Source organism: Cyrtonyx montezumae, unplaced genomic scaffold, assembly GCF_038088225.1.
Source record: "Cyrtonyx montezumae isolate F1298 unplaced genomic scaffold, pur_monq_1.0 scaffold_3, whole genome shotgun sequence".
In the NCBI taxonomy this organism is placed as follows: domain Eukaryota; kingdom Metazoa; phylum Chordata; class Aves; order Galliformes; family Odontophoridae; genus Cyrtonyx; species Cyrtonyx montezumae.
The window spans coordinates 147,177,642-147,200,787 of NW_027072034.1; the positions used below are offsets into that span (position 1 = coordinate 147,177,642).

General features: G+C 36.1%; 1 protein-coding gene across 2 annotated transcripts in view; it reads left to right on the forward strand.

The window, feature by feature from the left end:
- Window positions 1–23,146, forward strand: part of LRRK2 (leucine rich repeat kinase 2) — a 63,820-nt gene that overhangs the window by 16,044 nt on the left and 24,630 nt on the right. For both annotated transcript variants that reach the window (XM_065743588.1, XM_065743587.1), the window contains exons 8-28: window positions 155–274; window positions 1,384–1,508; window positions 2,138–2,217; window positions 2,831–2,937; window positions 4,561–4,690; window positions 6,143–6,267; window positions 7,649–7,779; window positions 9,007–9,151; window positions 9,435–9,574; window positions 10,771–10,899; window positions 10,993–11,163; window positions 13,509–13,764; window positions 14,441–14,629; window positions 16,639–16,760; window positions 17,157–17,226; window positions 17,668–17,888; window positions 18,371–18,621; window positions 19,849–19,997; window positions 20,921–21,014; window positions 22,011–22,197; window positions 22,570–22,751. In XM_065743588.1, the coding sequence (XP_065599660.1) occupies window positions 155–274; window positions 1,384–1,508; window positions 2,138–2,217; window positions 2,831–2,937; window positions 4,561–4,690; window positions 6,143–6,267; window positions 7,649–7,779; window positions 9,007–9,151; window positions 9,435–9,574; window positions 10,771–10,899; window positions 10,993–11,163; window positions 13,509–13,764; window positions 14,441–14,629; window positions 16,639–16,760; window positions 17,157–17,226; window positions 17,668–17,888; window positions 18,371–18,621; window positions 19,849–19,997; window positions 20,921–21,014; window positions 22,011–22,197; window positions 22,570–22,751 (3,124 nt within the window). The remainder of the gene's footprint in view (window positions 1–154; window positions 275–1,383; window positions 1,509–2,137; window positions 2,218–2,830; window positions 2,938–4,560; window positions 4,691–6,142; window positions 6,268–7,648; window positions 7,780–9,006; window positions 9,152–9,434; window positions 9,575–10,770; window positions 10,900–10,992; window positions 11,164–13,508; window positions 13,765–14,440; window positions 14,630–16,638; window positions 16,761–17,156; window positions 17,227–17,667; window positions 17,889–18,370; window positions 18,622–19,848; window positions 19,998–20,920; window positions 21,015–22,010; window positions 22,198–22,569; window positions 22,752–23,146) is intronic.

The following is a 23,146-nucleotide window of genomic DNA, read 5'->3' on the forward strand; positions in this document are numbered from 1 at the left end:
ATTCCTCATATAAAATTATGTTATGTGAATACCCCTAAAAATACATCTAATGTTTGATTCACATAGTTTTTGCATTATGTGTTGAGAAATTTAAGATAAATGTGTGTAAAAGTAGGTATGTGTATATGTTCACAATATCTTAATCTATTTTCAGGAAACTTTTACAACATCCTTGTGTTACATAAGGTTCCAGAAGTCATTGTGAAGGCTGTGAAAATGTATTCTGAAAATGCTAAGTTACAGGCTGCAGCTCTCAGTTGTTTAGCTCTTCTCAGTGAGTAAATTCATTTCTAGATACATAAATATATTACTTAATTAGGAAATTGGCAGATCAAGTTTTAATATTTAATATTGAATTTCCTGTAGTTCTTAATTCCATTTCTTTAATGTGAAAGCCTTAAATAAGATAGCTTTGATTTTCTGCATGCTTAATTAAGGTTTGTTTTGTTAATATGATAGTATGACATTCTTGCATTCATGCCATATTGCCAAATGTTCAGAGCTGGAAGTCATGCTGACAGATCCTGAGAGAGCAACCTACTTGTTCATAGGCAAATGTTGGATAATTCCTACTTCATAAAAAATTTTCTGGAGACTACAGTGCTAATTTGATGCCGTGTTTGCCATGCACAGCAGTACTCATTGTTTTAGTTGACTGTAGCACTAAATCAGAGCTTGGGCTTGAGTTTTGAAATCAATTAAAATGTTTAACCTTTTCCTTGAGTACGCCCCAGTTGCTATTTTTAAACAAGTTAGTCAGCTAGTGGCAAAAAGCTGATCCTCTTAGTCTTTGAGAAATACAGAAGTCACTAGAAATGCTGTGTAGCAATCCTCTAAAAAGTAAATGTTAGAAATCATCACACACTCCAGTAAGCTTCAAATAATGTAGTCTGCACTGGTACATTTTTTCTTAAATGCTGAAAATCACAGGTATAAAATGATATATTTTACATTTTATGACACTTTCTGGGACCGAATATTTCTTTCAGGAACTGCAGTTTGCATTTTTAAATGGCTCTAAGTGGTTATGTGCAGTTGAATCACAGTTAAATTTTACGTGTGTGGTGTTCTGTGTGTAAATACATAACTTAGCATGTATGTGCAGGTCTTTTCAGAACCTCAGCCTTGACTGATATGTAATTATCTAATTACAGATGCACTAAAGTACTACGTAAGGAAATTTTTGATTTCCCTTATAACCCTAAAGAAATTTTTCAATTCTGTCACAGAGCTTATGTCAAAAGACTTCTCCTTCCCCAGAAACACTAATCCTCCAATTGACTTTCCCACATAGACATTGTGAGTAGCTCAGTGACTACAGGAAGGTTAAGATGTGTTTTATCTTTACATTATGAACTGATTGCAAGTATTTTGTATTTCAAGCTGAAACAATATTCTTAAACCGAGACTTAGAGGAAAGAAAAGAAGAAGAGGAGGAAGAAAAATTATGCTGGTTGGAAGCATGTTACAGAGCACTAGAACTGCACAGGAAAAACATGGATGTACTGGTGAGAATTTCTGAATGATAAGGATGTGGGAATGATGGCATTACTCATTAAATAAAATATTTAGTGACAAAGTTATCTCCCATATATTTTCAAACAAACAAGGTCTCAAAGACTGGATCAGCTTACAGGAAAAAATCTTCCTGTTTTTGCCATTCTTACCTTTGTTCACCTCACCCAGTTTCAGTTGCTCCTTTGGATCAATTGTAGTTAGATGGCTGAGAATTACCACCTGGAACCTTGGAATGCAAAAATGCACCTGGAATGCAAAAGCTTGTTTTTCTGCTCAGCTCTTCTCTATAATGCAGACCCATCAACAGAAGACTTAATGTTGCTCATAAATAAATAAATAAGTAAATAAATAAATCAGATATCAGAGTGTGGCACATGCTTTAACTTGGGCCTATCCAGTATGTACTTTGTTGTATTTCTACATAAGGCAACTTACATCTTTTCATAGGATCATAGAATGGTTTGGGTTGGAAGGGACATTTAGATCATCTAGTTTCAACCCCTTTACTAGAGGCATAGACTGAAAAACACTCCACCTATTTGGAGTTTTCTGTATGTCATTTTGTTATTCTTAAAATGTTTATTTCCTTTATCCAACTGTCTCTTCTTGTTTTGTTTAGGAGGCTGCATGCTGGGCTTTGAAAAATCTGTTTCTGTATCAACGCAATCTTCACGAGAAGATAGGAGATGGAGATAATCAGTCAGTGTTAATACCTTTAACTGTATTTTCTTAACAAAAAAAATGTGGCCTACTATTACACCACTTTAGGGGTCTTATGTTTCAAATTATTTTTATTTTTATTTTTATTTCTTGTTTTGTAATACATGACGAAATGCATGGCATTCAACATGGAAAATGTATTTATTGTATTAAAGATGTGGGAGTGGAAAAATAGAGACGATTAGGATATGAGTATGGAAAAGCAGCGGGTGTTCTCCCTCAAGTTTGGTGAAAGGGCATGGTAGGGGGAGTGCTGCTCATCAAGGAGAATCTAGGCATGCATAAGACAGACTTTCATTTAACTTAAACTTTTTATCAGAGTTTCTTCTAATATTAATCACTCGAAATTTGATAAGCCTGTTTTTCAATCATTTCTGCACCTAAAAATGGCTTGGAAGTCATGATGCCAAGTGAATTCAGTGATACAGAGTAGGCTAATACACACAGTTTGCAAAGCTGTTGCTATGGAAAAGCATTAGAAAACAATCTAAAAACTTGATTTTGCTGCTTAGTGCATTTTCAGGAAACTGAACTGATGGGAAGTAACTGCTGTAATACGGTCAATGTGTAGTGATTTATTTCTCTGTGAAAGGTTCCCCGTAGATAGAGCAGTGATGCTGTCCATGCTGATGCACTCCTCTTCAAAAGAAGTGTTTCAGGCAGCAGCTGGTACCTTGGCAATTTTGTCACAACAGAATGGTAAGGGAATTTAACTATCTTCGCCTTCTGATTCCGCAGAAAATTATTGCTATAGTATTTAAGAATGTTTAACGTGTGCTACTGTTTGAATACAATATTCAATTTGATTAGAATATTATTCTGTGTTTTTGTGTAACTTTGTGTTGTGTTCAGCACGAAATTTATTTCTTGCTTTGAAAAAGTTGCTGTTAATCTGTGTGGAAGTAAAGAGATCTTTGCCAGGTAATGTGTTGCAACTGCTATTTTTTGGAGCAAAAGATGAAGAGTCTGACACTTTTTATGCTTGCTCAAGTATGTGTCGTGTTTGAATTTCATCAAGAGCAGTTTTTGTTGAAACTCACACGGTAACTGACAGATACTATTTTCTTGCTTAATACAGGGGATTTGAGCAGTCCTGTTGACTTCAGTGAATCAAGTCGTGTAGAAAGCTGAGCATAGGCATAAGAATTTTCAAGATTGTTTCAGTCCTGATTATGTCCCCTAACTTGGTTTCCTAACTTTTTTCAATTTGCAGACCCCCTCAAAATTTTTCAGTGGCGATGTGGACCACTGGGTAGAGTATTTAAGCCTACTGACAGTTGGCCTTCTTTTGTTAGATCCCTTTCCCAGAAGCCATTGACGTGGTTACGGTTCACATTGAAAACCACTGGCTAGATAGGAAGATAAACACTAACAGTTAATTTCCATTCTCTAGATGAGAAAGCATTGTTTTATCACTAGGTTGCTGAGCCATCCAATGTAACAGTGTAACAATGTAACTAATTAAGTTTTTGTTATTTATGAGAAAAATATGTATCTATAGTGAGAAATGTCATAAATGTATGCATACTGTTATATATTATATCAGGTACTTTCATAATGGGTTACTTACAAGTGGGCCTCTGGTTCCTATCTGATTCCAATTGGAAATCCAGAGTCAATTTTCATTTTGTCTTTATTTTTTTCTTCCTTTCCCCCCACCCCAAATTAAGGTGTTTTTACCAGAAATGATAGGCATAAAGAAGCGTAGTAAAATCTTATGATACAATTTAATATCACATGATTTAATCATCTGAAGTGGATGCACAGAAGTGGGAATATCAATAATTGGTGGTAATTGCCATGATAAAATAGAAAGTGTTTAAAATATTCCAATCCGTATTGGCTACAGTTATAGCTACAGTGTGTGCTTGGGTATTTGAATATTAAGTCGTGTTAACAAAGTGATTAGAGTGGGTTAATAATTCATTTTTGAAGTCTTATCTTGGAAGTTAGAAGCTTTTTTTTGGAAGTTTTACTTCTAGCTTTCACACTGGATCACAGAGTACAGTTCAAAAATTGTTTAAGAATAAATATAAATAAAAGTAAAACAATATATTCTCCTTCTTTCAGGTTATTTTTCTGCAAGTAAAAATAGCAGATGTATTTAAACTTATTAGTCACTTCAGGGATTTTAATGCTTTTGATTAAGATATGTAAAGTGAATCTGGCTTCAGCTTGAATCATTTCCCATTCAGACAGTTCTGTAACATGTCCAATTTTGAGGAAAAAAAATCAAAATGAGAAGGTTAGCAGTTCTATTGTCAACAGAGACAGAGAGAGTGAGAGACTTGCTTATGTGAGGCTTACTATTTTGTATTGTAGTAAATATTAGGAGGACACTTTTGGCTAAAGGAATCCACATGAATGTTTTGGATATAATGAGGAAACACCCACAATCTCCTGAAGTGGCTGAAAGTGCCTGCAGAATTCTGAATCATGTTTTTGAAGGAAGGTAAAGTACTTAGAAGTAACATAACCACTTCCAAAGTGAAAGTCTGTGAGATGCACTGCTGTAATTGATTACATTTAAATTATTGAGTGTTTCATATATGTTAAAATTGACTATGGGCTGACACTGAATCACATCTAGTCTCTCTTCTTAGCCACACTAAATTCGCTTAATAGATAAGAAAATTCCCATAATATTAACTGCACTTGTTAAAATTTTTTTGATAACATTTTTTTGTATTGGCTTTTGCAAATGCTCTAGAACGTGAGTGGAAAACAAACCCATGACTAAGAAATATTAGCACAGGGTGGAAACATGATTCCAAGTGTCTTGCCACGTTTTTCCAGCCTTCTCCAAAGCCTATATATATGCTAAGCTGCTGTTGAAAATATGACAGGCTCAATATATTCCTAGAACTTTTAACAAGTAATTTTATTTTATAAAGAAGAAAATCTCAAAACTTCCATAATCATGCTTGTAGGAATAAAATATTTTACAGAGTAAAAGAAGAAAAATTACCTTAGAAGTGAATTAGTTGTCTTTGGCCACAAAGGGTTTTTCTTCTTCAAAATTAGAACCTGACATGATTGATATTTTCCTCTTTATTCTGCATGTATCTAGCAAATCATCAGTATTTTATTGTAACTGGAGAGTAGTAAATTAGGGAAGATGTATCTTCTCACATAGAATCAAAAGGAAATTTATAAATTCACCATTTGCCCTGAGTGAAACACTATACTCCCTGGTACAAAAAAGACAGGGATCTCCTTGAAAGAGTCCAGGGAGGGCCACAAAGATGATAAAGGGCGTGGAACACCTCTCTTATGAGGAAAGGCTGAGGGACCTGGGTCTGTTCAGCCTTGAAAAAAAGACTCGGAGATCTGATCCACGTCTATAAATATCTAAGGAGCAGGAGGCAAAGGGACGAGGCTGGACTCTTCTCTGCAGTGTGTGGTGATAGGATGAGGGGAAACAGCCACAAACTGAAGCATAGGAAGTTCTGCACAAATGTGTGTGGGAACTCCTTCCCAGTGCAGTGACGGAGCAGTGGCACAGCTGCACAGAGAGGTGGTGGAGTCTCCTTCTCCGGAGATGTTCCAGACCCGCCTGGACCTACCTGTGCAACCTGGGCTAGGGAGCTGCTTTGGCAGGGGGTTGGACTCAGTGATCTCTAGAGGTCCCTTCTGACCCCTACAGTTCTGTGATTCTGTGTGTCAGTATTCTGGACTGAATTGAAAATTACCTCTCAGTTGTCTCAAACTGAATTACGTACTCTGCATTCATGAAATGGAATGAAAATAACTTATTTGTTATGCAGCTTAAACACACTTACAGTGTTGAAAAGGAATATCACAGGTAAGCAGTGCTTAAAAGCTAAGAGAAAGAAGCAAATGTATGTAAAACTTAGAAATACAGTAAATAAACATAACATTTAATTAAAAATAACATTTTCAGTTTCCCTCATTTGGACATAATGACAGTAGCTGCATCAGAAGTTGTAAAAGCCATGAGGAAACATGAAAAATCACTTTCTGTACAACTGGAAGCACTTCGAGTCCTTTTACACTTTATGATGCCTGGTAAGTCATCTAAGAACATAGCTGGTGTGGCACCGTACGCCACATTGGAGAATTTAGTTAGACAGCTAGGTTTTAGTCTTCCTCATCTAATGTGACAGCCTTCACTAACAAATTACCAAAATCCCATGTTTAGCATAGCAGCTCTAAATCTTGTGATTTACATACAGAATGTATAAGATAGAGGAAAACTTTCAATTCATTGAAAGTAACAAGCCTAAATTATCACAGCTGATATTCCTTTGATTTCATCAGTGATGGCTTAAGTCTAATGTAAAGAATTAAGGGAATGACTGTGGAGCTGTTGCTGTGATTGTGTACTCTCATCATGGATGATCTTAAAGTGAGAGCAAGCAGTGATAATGATATCAACATAGTTTTATCACAAAATGCAATAGTGCATCTCGGAAGGAACAGCAGAATTGGATCTCAGACACCAAGGCAGTGATTCAGAAATATGAAATATACTACTATACACCATTTTCAACAGCACAAGAGAAACCAAATCTTCACTAACTTCTAACTTCGCTAACATGCAGATTGATTACAGCTTTTCAGCTTCTTTCTATTAATTGAATTATAATCCTAGTACAGCCAAACTTTTTCAATAAGGAGGAGGATTAAAAACTTCTGCATCTGTTCTATCATGAAGGCCAGGGTATTTTTTTGTGAGAATCCTTCAAATGAGACCCTTCTAAAGTGTAATGAAACACAGAGCATTGGAATTTGCACATAATTAGAGTGTTAAAAATCATTTTGGGGAAAATAGTAATCAGAATGAGTATGAATGCTGAAGTGACTTTTGTAGGAAATCTCAGTACTTTGTGTAGTGCCATTTTTCTGTAAGTACTGATGACTACAAGAAAAGTAAATCTGATAGACCATTCTGTGTTCTTTAATTCATGTTCACATCCCACTGATGTCATCTGTGGGTAAAAATTGCCCTCTGATGTGCTGTGAAGTGAAAAACAATGAGTAGTGTATGGTTTCTTTATCGTGTCTCCTTCCAAGAAGGAAGGGGCATGCTGAAGTAATCAGGAGCACCAAGAAACCACGTCGCTCAAGGAAGTAGTAATGTATTGCACTGTACCCTGGGCAAGATTCTTTGGCATGATTTTACATTTTCACAGTAAATGCTGAGCAAACATATGGTAAAACTGTCATTTCAAACACGGTGTACTCTGTACTACATTGTGGATCCAGAGAAGTTCCCATTCCTGTGAATACAGTGTTCTGAAAATGTCATTAAAAATCAGAAATACACCTGCTGAGTTTTTTAGGCTGTTTGTTCAATTTAGTTGCAATATTGGATTAGTAATAGCGGGTTGATAACTGGGGAGAATATTAAATCTGTACTGATGAAGCCTACTTTCTATTGTTTCAGATACAAAGAAAGATCAGAACAGTTCTTCCAGAAATATGGGAGATGCTGCTTTCACGCTTACAGTAAAAGTCATTAAAAGCCAGTGTCTGCTGGAGGGAACTCATTCCTTGGTGCTTGGTGCTTTGAACAGGGTACAGTTAAAGCTTCATCCTAATGAACTTTGTCCCTATTTTGCACATGCAGTGATGAATCATTTATAGTTCTTAATTCCATAGTAATTTTACAATTGATTTGATCAAACCAGTCCTAACCTTCAGTTTCATTTATTGTTGGGGATTTCTTTTCTTACTTTTTGTTCTAGGGTACATAAGATCATCTTCTTTATACAGTAATTCTAACTCATATTTATAAAAACAGTGCTATTTTTTTTTCTTTTTTAGTGGGCAGTTTATTTGTGGTTTTGTTAATGGCCTATTTTATACACAAAAGGTGTTCTCATGCCTTTGCCTCAACTACACATTGAAATGGGTGGCTTTTTAGTATTGCTTCTGTTGATAAATTCTCTTTTGCTTTCAGGAGAGCAGTGATTCTCAATTATATCCGTCCTTTGTGCTCTTCAATTCCATAATTTTCCCCTGTCATTTCTCAACCTGAATAGGAAACAGGAGTTAACAGGAATTAAATTTTTACTTCAGACTGTATTAGTTTTCAGTGCTTTGTGACCATATTACATGCCTTTTTTATCCTTCTGGTTTGTGGCTTTGGGTTATTATCAACCAGAACTGCTAGAAATTTTCATATTTTTATGAAATAGTAGAGAAGGAATAAGGAACAAGATGGGCATGAGCTCACTTAAATAATTTTGCAATGTTACAGTCACTATGACATCCACACACTTTCAGATCTAGGCCTTATATAAGTTTCCTCCATGTTACCTAGGTTTCCTCTAGCTAAGAGTGAGGAAAAATTGTGATAAATTATCAAAAAGAAACTATTGAATTGCCCTATAGTGGAAAACAAAACTTAAAATCTTGATACCTATATTGCAATACCTATATTGCTTCATAGCTTCTTCTTTTTGTAACTCTATAAATGGTTTATATTTGTCACTTGTCCCTTGTTTTCACAGAACCCCATTTTTGTTCCAGTTTAATTATAAACAAAGTACATATTCTCAGTTTCCTTTTCGTGGGAAAATGGTTCCAACTTGTGAGAAAAACGAACATCCCAGTCTCTGGTAGAAATCTAAGGAGGTTATAAGGAGCTGGAAGAATAATTTTATAATTGTAGTACTTGTTATTTATTGTCAAATCAACTGTAATTTTGCATGCTTTAAGAACAGTAATCATTAGCAACTCTTCTATTGCCTTATAGCAAAACAGACTGTTTATCCAACTTTATATTCGTTTCTCTGTTAGTTTATTGGAAATCCTAGCATTCAGAGGTGTGGATTAAAACTACTTACTTCTGTAGCTGAGTGCACTGGTGCTTTGGAAATCTTAACACAGCAAGGAGCCACTGACACTGTGCTTCACACCCTACAGATGTATCCAGATGAACAAGGTATGGAAGGTATTTTGTTAGTTGAATGTGAATGATGATGTAAGAAGGGTTTGATGAACCATACAATCTTTTGCCTGATTATTACACTCTAGTACTGGATATGAAGTAGGTTACATGTCAAGAAAAGGCAGCAGGACTGTATAACCTCTCTTAATGCTTAGCCCTGTAATAACTAATGCAAGTAACTAGCTAGAATGTTAACAGTAATTCTCTACTTTGGCCACAGGTTTATTCCACTCAGAATGTCTGAACAATCATCTTAAATTTTTCTTTTTTCTTAAAGACATACAGAGTTTGGGTTTGAGTCTTCTGCTCTTTTTGCTTACAAGAAAGAGTTTGTGTATTGCAACTATGCATGTTCTGGCAACTGTTCTGGTTTCTACTCTGCGACGATTTAAAGAGGTCACTGAAATCCAGATGCACGTATGTGTTATTTCTACCTACAAAGATTAAAAAAAAAGACAATACTTTATAAGATTATTTTGCTGTATTTATATCATTGAGGAAAAACTTTATTTAATTCTTCTTTTATTTTACTACACTTACTAGATTAATGTAAGCCTTTACAATTAAGCCAATATGATTGTCATAGAGATGGGTTTTGTAGAGGCACATATTAATTCCAGAATATGTATAAGCTTAAGTTTGGACATTTATCTGGCAAACTAGAACACATTTTTAAGAATTTTGAATTAAAAAAAAAAGATACTGCTGGAATTCTGCGTCAGAGTGACAGATTTTGGATCTACTTCTGATTATGGAAATGGAATTCTTGTTATTCTGTCTGAGAATGCACATTCAGTCCTCAGTGAAAGTTCTGTTTCCTCTACCTTGGAAACTTTCCCTGTTTGTTGCCAGCTTAATTTTTCTGGTGGAATGGTTTCCCTGTGAGATCAACTTATGAAAGTTTCATCTGTTTCAAATCAGTCTACACATCTGTTTCAAATCAGTCGGGAAATATCACAAGTGCAACCTCCTTTTTTTACTTCTTTTTTTTTTCCCACAGCTTCTAAGTTTTGCTTAGGAAGCAGTATAGAGAAACATCAAAATAATGTGGAGAAATAAGGAAGTTAAATAAAGTCATTAAATAAAGTCTCAGTGAGGTTTGAATTAGAGTCCATTGTTTACCCACTTCACTCTTCTAGGTGAACTTGCAGAATCACAGAATAACTATGTATTTCTTTTTAATTTCTTGGTACAGTTTTTCAATTTGCCTATGCATTTCTTTTTTAAAGTTAAGGATTCTGGAGCAACACATTAGGATATATGATGCATCTCCTTAAAAACAGATTGTTTCCTCTATACAGTTTTCAGGAAATCACGAGTACATGTGTCAGGCAGGATGTTGTTGGATATTAGTGTGCGTAATTGGGTCTTTCAAAATGTCAGTTAATATCTGCTTAAGTGTGTCAGCTAAGCAAGCATGACACTACAGCTCTAAAAATGTAAAAACACCAGGTCTTCCTGCCTTCTCTCAGTTTGTGAGTTATTGCAGTTTAACAGCAAAACATATAAGTGAAGTGTGTATCTTTAGGTCGCAATTTGGTTTTGTTACATGACTTGTTTGAAGATGACACATTTTAAACAGTGTTTGTACAGTCTTTTAATTGTGTTTGTAGGGATTTCGTGCGATTCTGTCGATTCTTGGTTTTTCTCCTTGTTTTGCCAAGCTGCTGATACACGAATCATTTGACACTGTGATCTTCTACCAAATGTCTATGTGCTTCACTAACCAGCGAGATCGACAGGTATGTGTCTTCTCTCGTCTGTGACTGCTCCACAACTTGAAAAATGTTGATGCTTTTTTTGCCCTAACTTTGATTGTTTGTGTTCCCATTCAGTTTCAAAGCCTGTGTTGTAAATGCTTTGCTAAAATAGCTGAAAATGATGATTTAAAGAACATGATGCTTGAAAAAGCATGTATTGAGTGCAATAGTATTATGGCTGAATGTTTACTTCTACTGGGAGCTGATATTAATAAGAAGACAAAGACTAACTCTTTGATCTATCAGGTAATACATGAAAATATATGTAGATTTATTGCTTTAAAATTTCTGCTTTTGGGGTTCTCTTCTCTTTTTGTGCATACCTATATATGCCAGCACACAGTGGCACTCTCTAAAGTAGACACCTAGGTGTCACCTAGGTGTTGACAACCGTTGCTTTTCTTGATGACTTCAGGCCCATTTTGATACTCACTCTTCACTTCTCTGAGCCTCATGGTTACTGTCACCTAGAACATGCCCACACTGCTAGCTCAATTCTGATGCAAGGTCACTTGAAAGTTAAGCTTTCTACTTCTTCACCCTACTCACATGCAAACCAGAGTTCACACAAGTAGTGACTTAGCTTAAGAGTGTTTCTGAGGAGGAAGACTTCAGCTGAGACAAGTTCAAGCTTTTCAGACTCCCAGGTGCTTTTTCTGAACAGATTAGGCATAGATGGCATCAAGCTACCTGTAAGAGCTCAGTACATGATCTGATCTTCCAAATTCAGCTCATCCTAAGCACTCTGAAGTCTTGAAGAATGTAGAGAGGAAAAGGACCTGGGGGTGTTGGTTGATGCTCGGCTCAGCATGAGCCGGCAGTGTGCCCAGGTGGCCAAGAAGGCCAACGGCATCCTGGCCTGTATTAGAAATAGTGTAGCCAGCAGGAGCAGGGAGGTGATCATCCCCCTGTACTCAGCTCTGGTGCGGCCGCACCTCGAGTACTGTGTTCAGTTTTGGGCCCCTCACTACAAGAAGGACATTGAGGCCCTGGAGCGTGTTCAGAGAAGGGCAACAAAACTGGTGAAGGGTCTGGAGCACAAGTCTTATGAGGAGCGGCTGAGGGAGCTGGGATTGTTTAGTCTGGAGAAGAGGAGGCTCAGAGGAGACCTTATTGCACTCTACCACTTCCTGAAGGGGGGTTGTGGTGAGGAGGGGGTGGGCCTCTTCTCCCTGATAAATAATGACAGGACGAGAGGGAATGGCCACAAGTTGCGCCGGGGAAGATTTAGATTAGACCTGAGGAAACATTTCTTTTCTGAAAGAGTGGTCAGGCACTGGAATGGCCTGCCTAGGGAGGTGGTTGAGGCACCATCCCTAACGCTGTTCAAGAAGCGTTTAGATGAGGTGCTAAGGGATTTGATTTAGTAGTTGGGTAGGGATAGTGATAGGAGGATGGTTGGACTAGATGATCTTGTAGGTCCTTTCCAACCTTATGAACCTATGAACCTATGAAATGCAGACAGCCCAGCAGGCAACACTATGCATAAATAGGTTTCAGTGTACCACAGTAAAGTTTCACTCTGCTAGATCTGCAGTGAATATTATTTCTAAAATGCCTGATGGTGGTCTCTTTTACTTTGTGTTGTACTTACAGATCAATGCAGTCATCAGTTTTTTTGCTGATTTAAAGACTTTCTATCAGCACAGCTACAGTAATGTAATATCTTAGGATGACTGCATGTGTACTAGCTGCAAAGTGATTTATCCAGTGATCACATACAGAACCTGAACTGTCTGAAACACACTGATGTCTTAAACAAGGCCAAGGCTGTTCCCGTCTGCTTATCAGTATTCCCTGTTAACTGTGAATGTCTTTAAAAAAATTAGGAGAAACTATATGAGCACTTCTTAATTTTGCTTTAGTGTCCAAGTTTTAAATGTTTGGTCTGAGGCAACTCTTAAGTTTTGCCTGAAGTAAATCAGGAAGTGTTCCCATGAAGACTTCTGCCAGCAGAGCTGTCTGGGTTATCATCCAGCACAGATGGATTTTCAACAGACCACCCATCCATGGAGTCTGAAGCAGGCAAATTATTGTTAGTCAACCACAATGGAAAATGTGAAAGTAACAGGCATTCATTCTAAAAGTATTTGTAATATTCATAATCAACACTGCTCTGTGTAGCAATGCAGGCTGAGAGATTGGAAGGAGCTGAGCTAACTGAAGCCAGTAGGCTTGAGACCCCAGCACTAGGCAAGGCATGATGAGTTTCAGCATTGTTGCCCTTGCATCTGATATCCTGCTGATGTGGCAAAATAACCACTAGGAGTGTTTTTTTCCCTTAAACCACATTCAGTAGCCAAACAATCTAAATCATTATTAATTTTTGCCTGAAAATTATGTGAGTTTATGGCAGAAATAGCAATGACAGAGCTCAGGCATTTGCTGTATTTTGGTTAAGACTTCATGAAAATGGGAGTTGGTGCTCAAGTGCAATTCCCTACGCCCTAAGGCACAGGGAATTGTGTAATTGAAAAGAGAGCAGAATCTTAAAAATACAATTAATCTTAATTTGAGAATGTCTCTTACTGCAATCTCAGTTGTTGTCTGTAGTCCCTCACATAAACTTGTTAATTGTTTTCTTGCATTAGGTTTGTGAAAAAGGAAATAATCCTAAGCTGGTGGAATTGCTATTAGCCAACGGTGCTCGAGAGCAGGATGTTCGGAGTGCTTTGACCATCAGTATAAAGAGAGGAGATAGCCAAATCATCAGCTTGCTCTTAAAGAAGCTTAGCCTTGATGTCGCCAACAGCAGTATATGTCTTGGAGGGTTTGGTATTGGGAGACTTGAGCCTTCCTGGCTCATTCCTTTGTTCCCAGATAAGCTTACTCCACCAAGAAGACAAAGTGAGTGTACACAGAATTTGCTATACTACAAGTAGGCCCTGGAGCGTGTTCAGAGAAGGGTAACAAAACTGGTGAGGGGTCTGGAGCACAAGTCTTATGAGGAGCGGCTGAGGGAGCTGGGATTGTTTAATCTGGAGAAGAGGAGGCTCAGAGGAGACCTTATTGCACTCTACCACTTCCTGAAGGGGGGTTGTGGTGAGGAGGGGGTGGGCCTCTTCTCCCTGATAAATAACGACAGGACGAGAGGGAATGGCCACAAGTTGCGCCGGGGAAGATTTAGATTAGACCTGAGGAAACATTTCTTTTCTGAAAGAGTGGTCAGGCACTGGAATGGCCTGCCTAGGGAGGTGGTTGAGGCACCATCCCTAGCGCTGTTCAAGAAGCGTTTAGATGAGGTGCTAAAGGATTTAATTTAGTAGTTGGGTAGGGATAGTGATAGGAGGATGGTTGGATTAGATGATCTTGTAGGTCCTTTCCAACCTTATGAACTTATGAACTTATGAGTGTTATTATCTCCTGGTAATATTGTTTTAGATGAAGATCTTTGTTTGAGACTCTCTTCATAGTTGTAGAAAATCTGCCAAACCTTGAAAATAAATCAAGTATTTCTGTTATTTTTTAAAACGTGTGCATTATCCAGAGAATATGTTGTCTTCTTGGTTTCTGGTCTATACAGATGCAGGTTCTGCGCTGGCAAGAATGGTGCTTAAATATCAAATGAAGAATATTTCTGAGGATAGATCAGAAGCTTGTTCTGATCTAAACTTCTCTGAAGATGGAGTGGATAAAAACTGTGATTGGAATTTCATTTCTGACCCATTAGTGGACACTGTTTTTCCTTTGAGTGATGATATTGACAGTGAAGGTAATTGTGTTTGTTTGTTTTTTAGTAGTCCAAGTCTGATGAGGCCATAACTATGAATTCCTTCAGATTATTTAGGGAATTGTAAGACTCAGCTGAGGAAAAAAATAAAAAATAATAATTAAAAAAAACATTTGTCATTTGTTGGTTTGTATTTGGGGATGAAACACTTTGCATGGAAAAAAATATACGTATATATACACTTTTATGTAAAATTTTGTTTGTGATAACCTTGAAAAATAGTTTATGGTGAATGAGTATGTGCTTTACCTGCAAAAGTATTGCCTTTAAAGTATTCTATTCAGTTATCCATTTAAAATAAGTTATTTCTGAACTGGAATACATACAGTTACTTTCTTATTGAAAAGATGGGATTCATCCAACTATTTTTAGCTATTGACTGTGTTGATGCCTACTTCTGAGGTAAGCTTACGTAAGCTGTTTTGATGTCCAGTTCTTGTATGCTTCCTCTGTAGTCAAAACACAAGGCACAAGTGCTTCAGGAGTACATTATGTCTCACCAAGTCAGGTAACTGTGATTCAGAAATACTCTGTTCCCTGACTTGACTATAAATGAAAAGAACACAACTAAGTTCAGTATAAAGAATTATGTTGTTAAAAAATAAATTAGGTGGAATAAGTCCTATCCCAATTGGATGGTTGGACTAGATGATCTTGTAGGTCCTTTCCAACCTAATGTACCTATGAACCAAAAGTATCCAACTGATCAGAAAGTGTAAATGACAAGTTTTTGTTTAGTCCAACATCGTTCTTGGTAGCCGTGTCAAGAGCATGATATGCCTTTGATTTATATAAGACAGCATTTCTGTCTGCATTACTTAATAACAACAGGAAACTGCCTTATAACATGCATTTTACTAATTCAGATGTCACTGTTGTGTTTTAAAAGTGTTAAAATCATCACAGATTAAGAACTTGAGTAATTACTTAGTCTGGAGAATAATAATAATTATATTAATTTTTTAATATTAAAATAATATTAATACTTAGTCTGGAGAAGAGGAGGCTCAGAGGAGACCTTATTGCACTCTACCACTTCCTGAAGGGGGGTTGTGGTGAGGAGGGGGTGGGCCTCTTCTCCCTGATAAATAACGACAGGACGAGAGGGAATGGCCACAAGTTGCGCCAGGGAAGATTTAGATTAGACCTGAGGAAGCATTTCTTTTCTGAAAGAGTGGTCAGGCACTGGAATGGCCTGCCTAGGGAGGTGGTTGAGGCACCATCCCTAACGCTGTTCAAGAAGCGTTTAGATGAGGTGCTAAAGGATTTAATTTAGTAGTTGGGTAGAGATAGTGATAGGAGGATGGTTGGATTAGATGATCTTATAGGTCCTTTCCAACCTTATGAACTTATGAATTGGATCATCCTAAGGATTTTTTAATTGTCTTCTGTTCATTTCCTTTACATCATTCAGCACCATTTTTCATTTTTGTAGGACTGTTACTGATAGGTATTATTTTCACATAGAAGGTTTTAAAGTCTTATGTAAACTATGGTAAAAAAGAATACAGGTTTTGCTAACAAGAGGGCTTTTAGGAGTTAAAAAGCTACCTTTGAGAGAAGGAGCATTAAACCCAGATGACCCTAAGTCATCACCAAAGCCAAAGAGGTATTTGAAAATTAAAAGCATCAATTTAAATGCAGACTTCTTCCATATTAAAAAGTTATTGACACCACAGTAGCAATAAGATGTGTTACTAAAATGTATAATAATGTAAACTTAATAGAAATTTTAAGTGATAGATCACCAATGTAACAAGCTGCTGTTTGTATTCTGAATTTGTCAGGTAGGCATGGCCCTTGTACTGTAAAACATTGATATTCTAGGCCAGTTGTCCACACAATTAACCAGAAAGTTCCTGCTCTTATTGATCTTTTGAAATATGTCTCTCCTTTCTGTGTCAGCACATATCTTACAGTTGAATTCTGAGCCTCAGTTTTAAATGCAACATCTTATTTACCTATGTTCCTGTGTTATTTCTTTGTCCTAGGAAGTGAAGGTTCAGTTTTTAGAAAAAAGAAGTCCAATTCCGTTGCAGTTGCTGATTTATATTGTAGGGAAATTGCCTTTCAAAGAGGTTCTCCTACTTTACCACGACATTCCTACTCTGTGGTAAGCCACACTTGTATTCATTCCAGGTTCCTTCTGTTAAAACATCTGTGTTGCCTAGTGCAAAACTGTTAATAATCAAGTGTAAGGAAAAGTTCTTCATCCCTTCGCCCCAACCCAGTGAAAATCATTTTAAGTTGTTAATAAATGCACTACATTCTTTTCACTCTGACATCTACTGTAGTTTAATATTGCATGAATCAGTAAGTTTTATGAATCTTAAAATGACTAAAATTTTAGTGTTGTGAAGTTCAGTCTCTCTGTTTTCTGCCTGGAAGTTCCAATTAAAAGAAACTGCATTAAAAGAAGTTTCCTGAATTCAGATCATTTCATATATCTGCATACTTTCATACCTATTGGTTTTTGGTTTTTTGTTTGTTTTGTTTTGGGATTTTCCAGGGACCTGGCTCAGATTATGAACCGTTAGTGAAACAAAGAAGAAAATTATTGCATTCAGATGAACCTCCCAGTAAGTAAACTGTACAATTTAGCATATGTAATAAGGCTGTTTAATCCTTAATGCTTTCACAAGCATGAGTAGATTATATAATTGTTTATGAAGAGATCATATTTTATGTTTAACCGATACCATGGAATACAAGTAGTGTATATATAATGCAGTATCTTTTCCTGGACTTCTCAAATAATTTAAGTAGAATTATACAGACAATGTAATTTCATTAGTGCCCTTATTAGTTTTCAAATACTATCTCTGTTGTGCAGTGCATAAGCCTTTGTCTCTTCCCTGCTGTCTCTTAAATTTCTGTCTCCTCAGAAATCATCATGGATTTGGACATGGCTAATATCCAAACATTCACTGGCATCTGCTTATTTAGATCCTAGTCTGATTCATCTGAATTTTAGTTATGTATTAAGTGAAATACTATTTTACCCATGTCTGCTTTTATAGAAGGAATCTCAAAAAGCTCACTGCATTTAAGACCATCGGACAGTCTTTCCTCATTGATCTCAGAGAAGGAGTGTATTAAATCACTAGATCTTTCATCAAATGAGCTGGAGAACATTGATGCCATCAGCCAGAACAGCAGCTTAATGAGTCATTTGGAACATCTTGATAAACTGGAGCTCCACCAAAATGCTCTTACAGACATTCCGGAACAACTGTGTGAAGTAATGCTGCATAATTTTATATAATACAAGTTGAGATTAGTTACAATAAATTGTTTGTCTTTAACTCAAAACAATACTACTCTTGAGTATGTGTGTATATTTTTTGTATGCTTCATACGTTTACTGTTTTCATTCAGGATTTAGGTGCAACTGGAAACACATTTTCATGGGTCTGTATTAAAGTGTTTTCATCAGAGGACTGCTTTAGGGATGTTATTCTGAGTAACACAATAAATGAAACTGAGACCTGCAGGCAGTTCATAATTGTTCAATGTTATGAAACTGAGCTAATTTATTTTAAATAATACTTAAATTTTACTCCTTAATAGAAATATTTCTGGTTACATTAGTATTGTTGATATTTTCTGCTATTTTTCCTAGTCAGACAAATGTCAAGTAATAAACTTTGTAAAGCATAACTCAGTTTAAAACCTATAAATTCATGTTTTTGTTTCATTTTAACATCTCTTTTTTGCTTTCAGAACTTGAAATGCTTGACTTACTTGGATTTGCACAGCAACCGATTTACATCTTTTCCTACTTATTTGCTGAAAATGAATTGTATTACATATCTTGATATCTCTCGAAACGACATCGGACCTTCGTTTGCTTTGGATCCACATCTCAGATGTCCAACCCTAAAGCAACTTAATCTTTCATACAATCAGCTGAAGTGCATTCCTGAGTTTCTTGCAAATGTTGCTGAAAAACTCGAACAGCTATTGCTGGAAGGGTGAGAGCAGCATTCATAAATGGACTGTAGCACCACAAACATAGCAGAGATAATGTATTTGTTATCCAGAATGGTCTCTGCTGTAGAATGGAAAGGATCATTTTATCAGCAGAGAGACACTGATGTTACGTTCTGAATCTGTACTTTTGTTCAGATCTGTGTTGTGTGACAAAGAACATTAGAGCATCAGAGAGTCTTCAATCTAATAGCACTGCATTCTTGTACTGAAAATGTTGTAGTTCAGTATTTTTCTACCACTACACTGTTCATCCCCGAGATTGTCTGTATTGTCTACATTTAGCTAGATCGTACAGAATACAGTTTTCACTGTGTTTTGTATTAGCCACAGGTTTTTGACAAGTCTCACTCATGTTTTGGTTATGCTTTAGATGCCAGAAAAGAAAATATGTTGTGGGTTTTTTTGTTTACCAGCACTTTTTATCATACTTGTTAATGAGTGAATCAATTCATACCTCTTGGGAATTCATGCAAACAATAACGTTTACAGTTCTGTAAAATGTAGATGCTATCTCAAATGCAGCTATAATTTTACTATAATTTAAGTAAAGTTGTCATATGTCTCACACAGAAATTCACAGAGTAAAAAGAGCCATTTATTTAACTAAACCAAGCAGTGCTAAATATGTGAATCAAATTCACAAAAACACGATTTGAAATTTAAAATCCTGTTGCATTTCTTCATAAGCTTTATTTTGAGCTATATTAGCAACATTGTTGACAGCACATTGCTGCATGATACTTCTATCAATGTATTTTCAGAATCTTTGTCTCTGGTGTTTTTCTTTCCACAGTATTTTGTAACATCATATACAAATCCTCAATTGTGTCCCCTATTTGGAATATATTGATTGACAGTCTTCCTGTGGTTATAATCCTGCAAATGCACTTCTTCAGGAAACAGGCTCACAAACACATTAGTTCTCTTTGTGTGGGTTTGAGCTACAGTGCATAATCAGGAAATGACACCCTGCAGTGCTATCAGACATACATTCTCCACATTAATTAAAGCAATTTTAATATCAGTCTTGTTATTCCATGTTACCACAAGTGCCAGTATTTTTGATGACTAGTCAGTGTTTAGATAAATGTTATATTTTGATTTGCCTGTGTAGGAATTACAATGTCGTAATTAATAATCTTTATCTTTACTTTTTTATCTAATAGTTTATGAATAAGACATGGATTTTTCTTTTCTTCTTATCACAGAAACAAAATTTCATGCTTATCTTCACCCCTCTCCTTGAAAGAGCTGAAAATTTTAAATATCAGTAAGAACAATATTTCATCCCTTGCTGAGAATGTCTTCATGAGCTGTATAAAACTGGAGCTGTTCAATGCCAGGATGAATGCTCTTGGTATGTCTCTATGACCCACCTCCTAGAAACCACTCACATAATTCCTACTCACCAGCATTTGGAGTCTTGGGAGAATATGTTTGAAGGGGAATAGCGTGTATGCTTGTCCTTGTCTATACTGCTTCAGCTAGAAGCAGTGTACTTGGAGCTTGAAGGATAGAACTGATCTTGCTCTTATATTTGTAGTGGAAGCTGTAAAAATGGTTGAGTGTAGCTGAGATGTTGCATTCTGCTGGGGAAAGCTCAAGCTGGAGGAAATTGTTCAAGGTTAGCTTGAAAATCTATTACTACTGCAGGTCTAATAATGTACTGAGATACATGTCAAGTATTACTACACTATTATATCCAGCATAGTATTTTGAAGAAGATAGGATGTTTGATTCACTTGCCTAAATACAGATGTAATTTGAGATGCCCTGAGGTATCCCACTTGGGAAAAGCAGGTCTCCATAGCTTATGTGTTGAATCGTCAAGATGTGCAGATAGCTCAGGTACCACAGACTAGCTCACCTTCACCAGACCCCTATGTTTAAGCAATGTAATTCAGTCTAGAATGTATTTCAGTGGTTTAGTGTATTTTCTTCAAGGATTTCAAAGTTATTTTGTGAATTATAGAAATGTTACATGAGTGTACATAAAGATTATTACAGTCTTTAAGGCCAATTTGAGATGGAATATTAAAGGATATAATGTGTTAAAAACAAGTACGTCAACTCTGTTATATGCTTTTCTAATTTGGGAAACTCAGTAAATAAGTTTTAAAATAAGATTATATTTCTGTCCTGGGCAATTTATATAAGGACCTATGTATAGAAGATGATCACCTGACCTTTTAATCTGTCTGTGATTTTAGAAAGCTATAGTATGAAAAATAATTTAAGTAGTTCTGAAAAATAATAGTATTAACTTCTTTTCTATTCTAGAGATAATACCTGATTTGTCATCTAGCATAACAACCTTAAAATTATCCCAAAATTGCTTTATTAATGTTCCAGAAACAATTCTTCTTCTACCACAGTAAGTTGTTCTTTTACTTATCAAAGTTAATATCCAATTCTTGATGAAGAAAATTTTGTGGCCTTTGTTAAGCAGAAAATTCAGCAAATTTAACTGGTTCTTAGAAAATTCTCTCTTCAAGGTTAATTGCTTAGAAGTATCTTTTAACTGAAGCCAGTCCTTTTTCTTCATCATTCTGAGAAGAATTGTTCCTCAGATTCAAATAGTTGTTTTTAGAAATGTTACTTGACTGCTGAAGCACACAATTGTTCTAAGAGGAGCGTAATTAATTTAATTTATAAATTAATTAAAATATACTGGCAATTTTTCCCTCTCAGGAAGTTCTGCATCTTCAGATTTTTGCACGTGTTCACTGAAATTATCTTTTTCACTTCCCAAATATCACAAGATATTTGTTCTCAAAGAATGACACTTCCTCTATATGGAACTGTGATAATGATGCATGTGACATTTATTTTGCTGTACCTTCAAAGCATTACTCATGTGAAAATCAGGACTTAGGCTTTTTCTATGGTCACTAGAATGAGGTGGTGGGAGTAGCACTGGAAGAGATATCAAGTCAGGTGTCGGATAGATTGGGTGGATGTGAGTGCTGGAGGTGGAGCAGATCAGAAATCACAGAAAGAGCCCTTCTGTTATCTCAGTATGTATGCTTACTTACATTGTCTGCAATTTACTATCTGGAATGTATACAAAATATATATGAACTTTTATCTTCATGAAATTTATTTCACTGGCAAACACAATGAGAACACATTACGCTGTATTATTAATATGTATTTTCTTGTTATTTTTTCTGTGGTAGTGAAGACCTATATCATCTTAATTACTTTCGCTCACAGTAGTAGTTCCTGCCTTCCCATCTACGTTCCTGACAGAAAACTGTCTGTTCTGATACCATTTATCTGTTTATTGAGAAGCAGTACAGTTCCAATTAATCTCAGTTTGATTTATTTCATTTGCTAACTTTTCTTTTCTGTATTTTCATGATTTTAGTTTGCGATCAGTAGATCTAAGCCAAAACAAGATCATAAGTCTGCCTGGACCGGTGCACTGGAAATCATTAAACTTAAGGGAGCTGTTATTTAATCATAATCAAATAGGCGTCTTGGACTTGAGTGAAAAGGCATGTGCTTGGTCTAGGCTAGAAAAGCTACACCTGTCCAACAACAAGTTAAAGGAGGTGAAGTATAAAATTCTACCTAAAGAAAATCAAGACACTTTTCAGTTTAATTCAGTTTTTAATGTTCATACATCTCTGTAAATTCTAGTAGTGAAATGGTATGTTACTGGGAATAATTTTTCCTGTGAAGAAAATTGCAGTATTCTATTAAGCTTTTGATCTGGAATGTGTGATATAATCATTTTTCATAATGAATTAATTATGAATTTTTTTGTATATTAGTGAGGGGGTATTTGGTCTGTTTATTAAGAAGAAAAAAGAAGTAAACTACAACTACAAAAATACCTACTTTTGTTAAATGTGGGTATTCATGCTTATACAAACAAATCTTCCTTTAACATTTAGTTGTCTATTAAGTACTCTCTTATTTAGATTCCTCCTCAGATTGGCTTCCTAGAAAACTTGACTTCTCTGGATGTAAGTCATAATCCCGACCTGAGATTCTTTCCAGATGAAATGGGAAGGCTGTCCAAAATTTGGGATCTTCCTTTGGAAGGACTCCATCTTAATTTGGACTTCAAACATGTGGGATGCAAAGCCAGAGACATCATCAGGTTTGATTCCCTATAGCTCTCTAATATTCTTGTTTTGTGTTCTTGGGGTATAAGCTGAGCAGTAAGAAAGCAACATATTCTTTTGAAGAGAAGTGCTGGTTTGTTGTATGATCTCCAGTACAGCTACTACTCTGCACGCACGCACGCACGCACAAACAAAAACTGACCATAGTCATTTAAAAAAATATGGCTTCAGTGCTTTTTTAGAATTGATAATTCTATAAAGTGTGCATTATATGGTGTTTACAGGTCATTTCCAGCATTCCATGTGTTCCCAGATGCATTGCATAGAGTACATTTTCAGATAATAACAAAGCAAAATTTTCAGCTAACAACAAAAAAGAACACTTTATGAATCAAGCTTTAAATTTCCGACCAGAAATAAGAATATACTG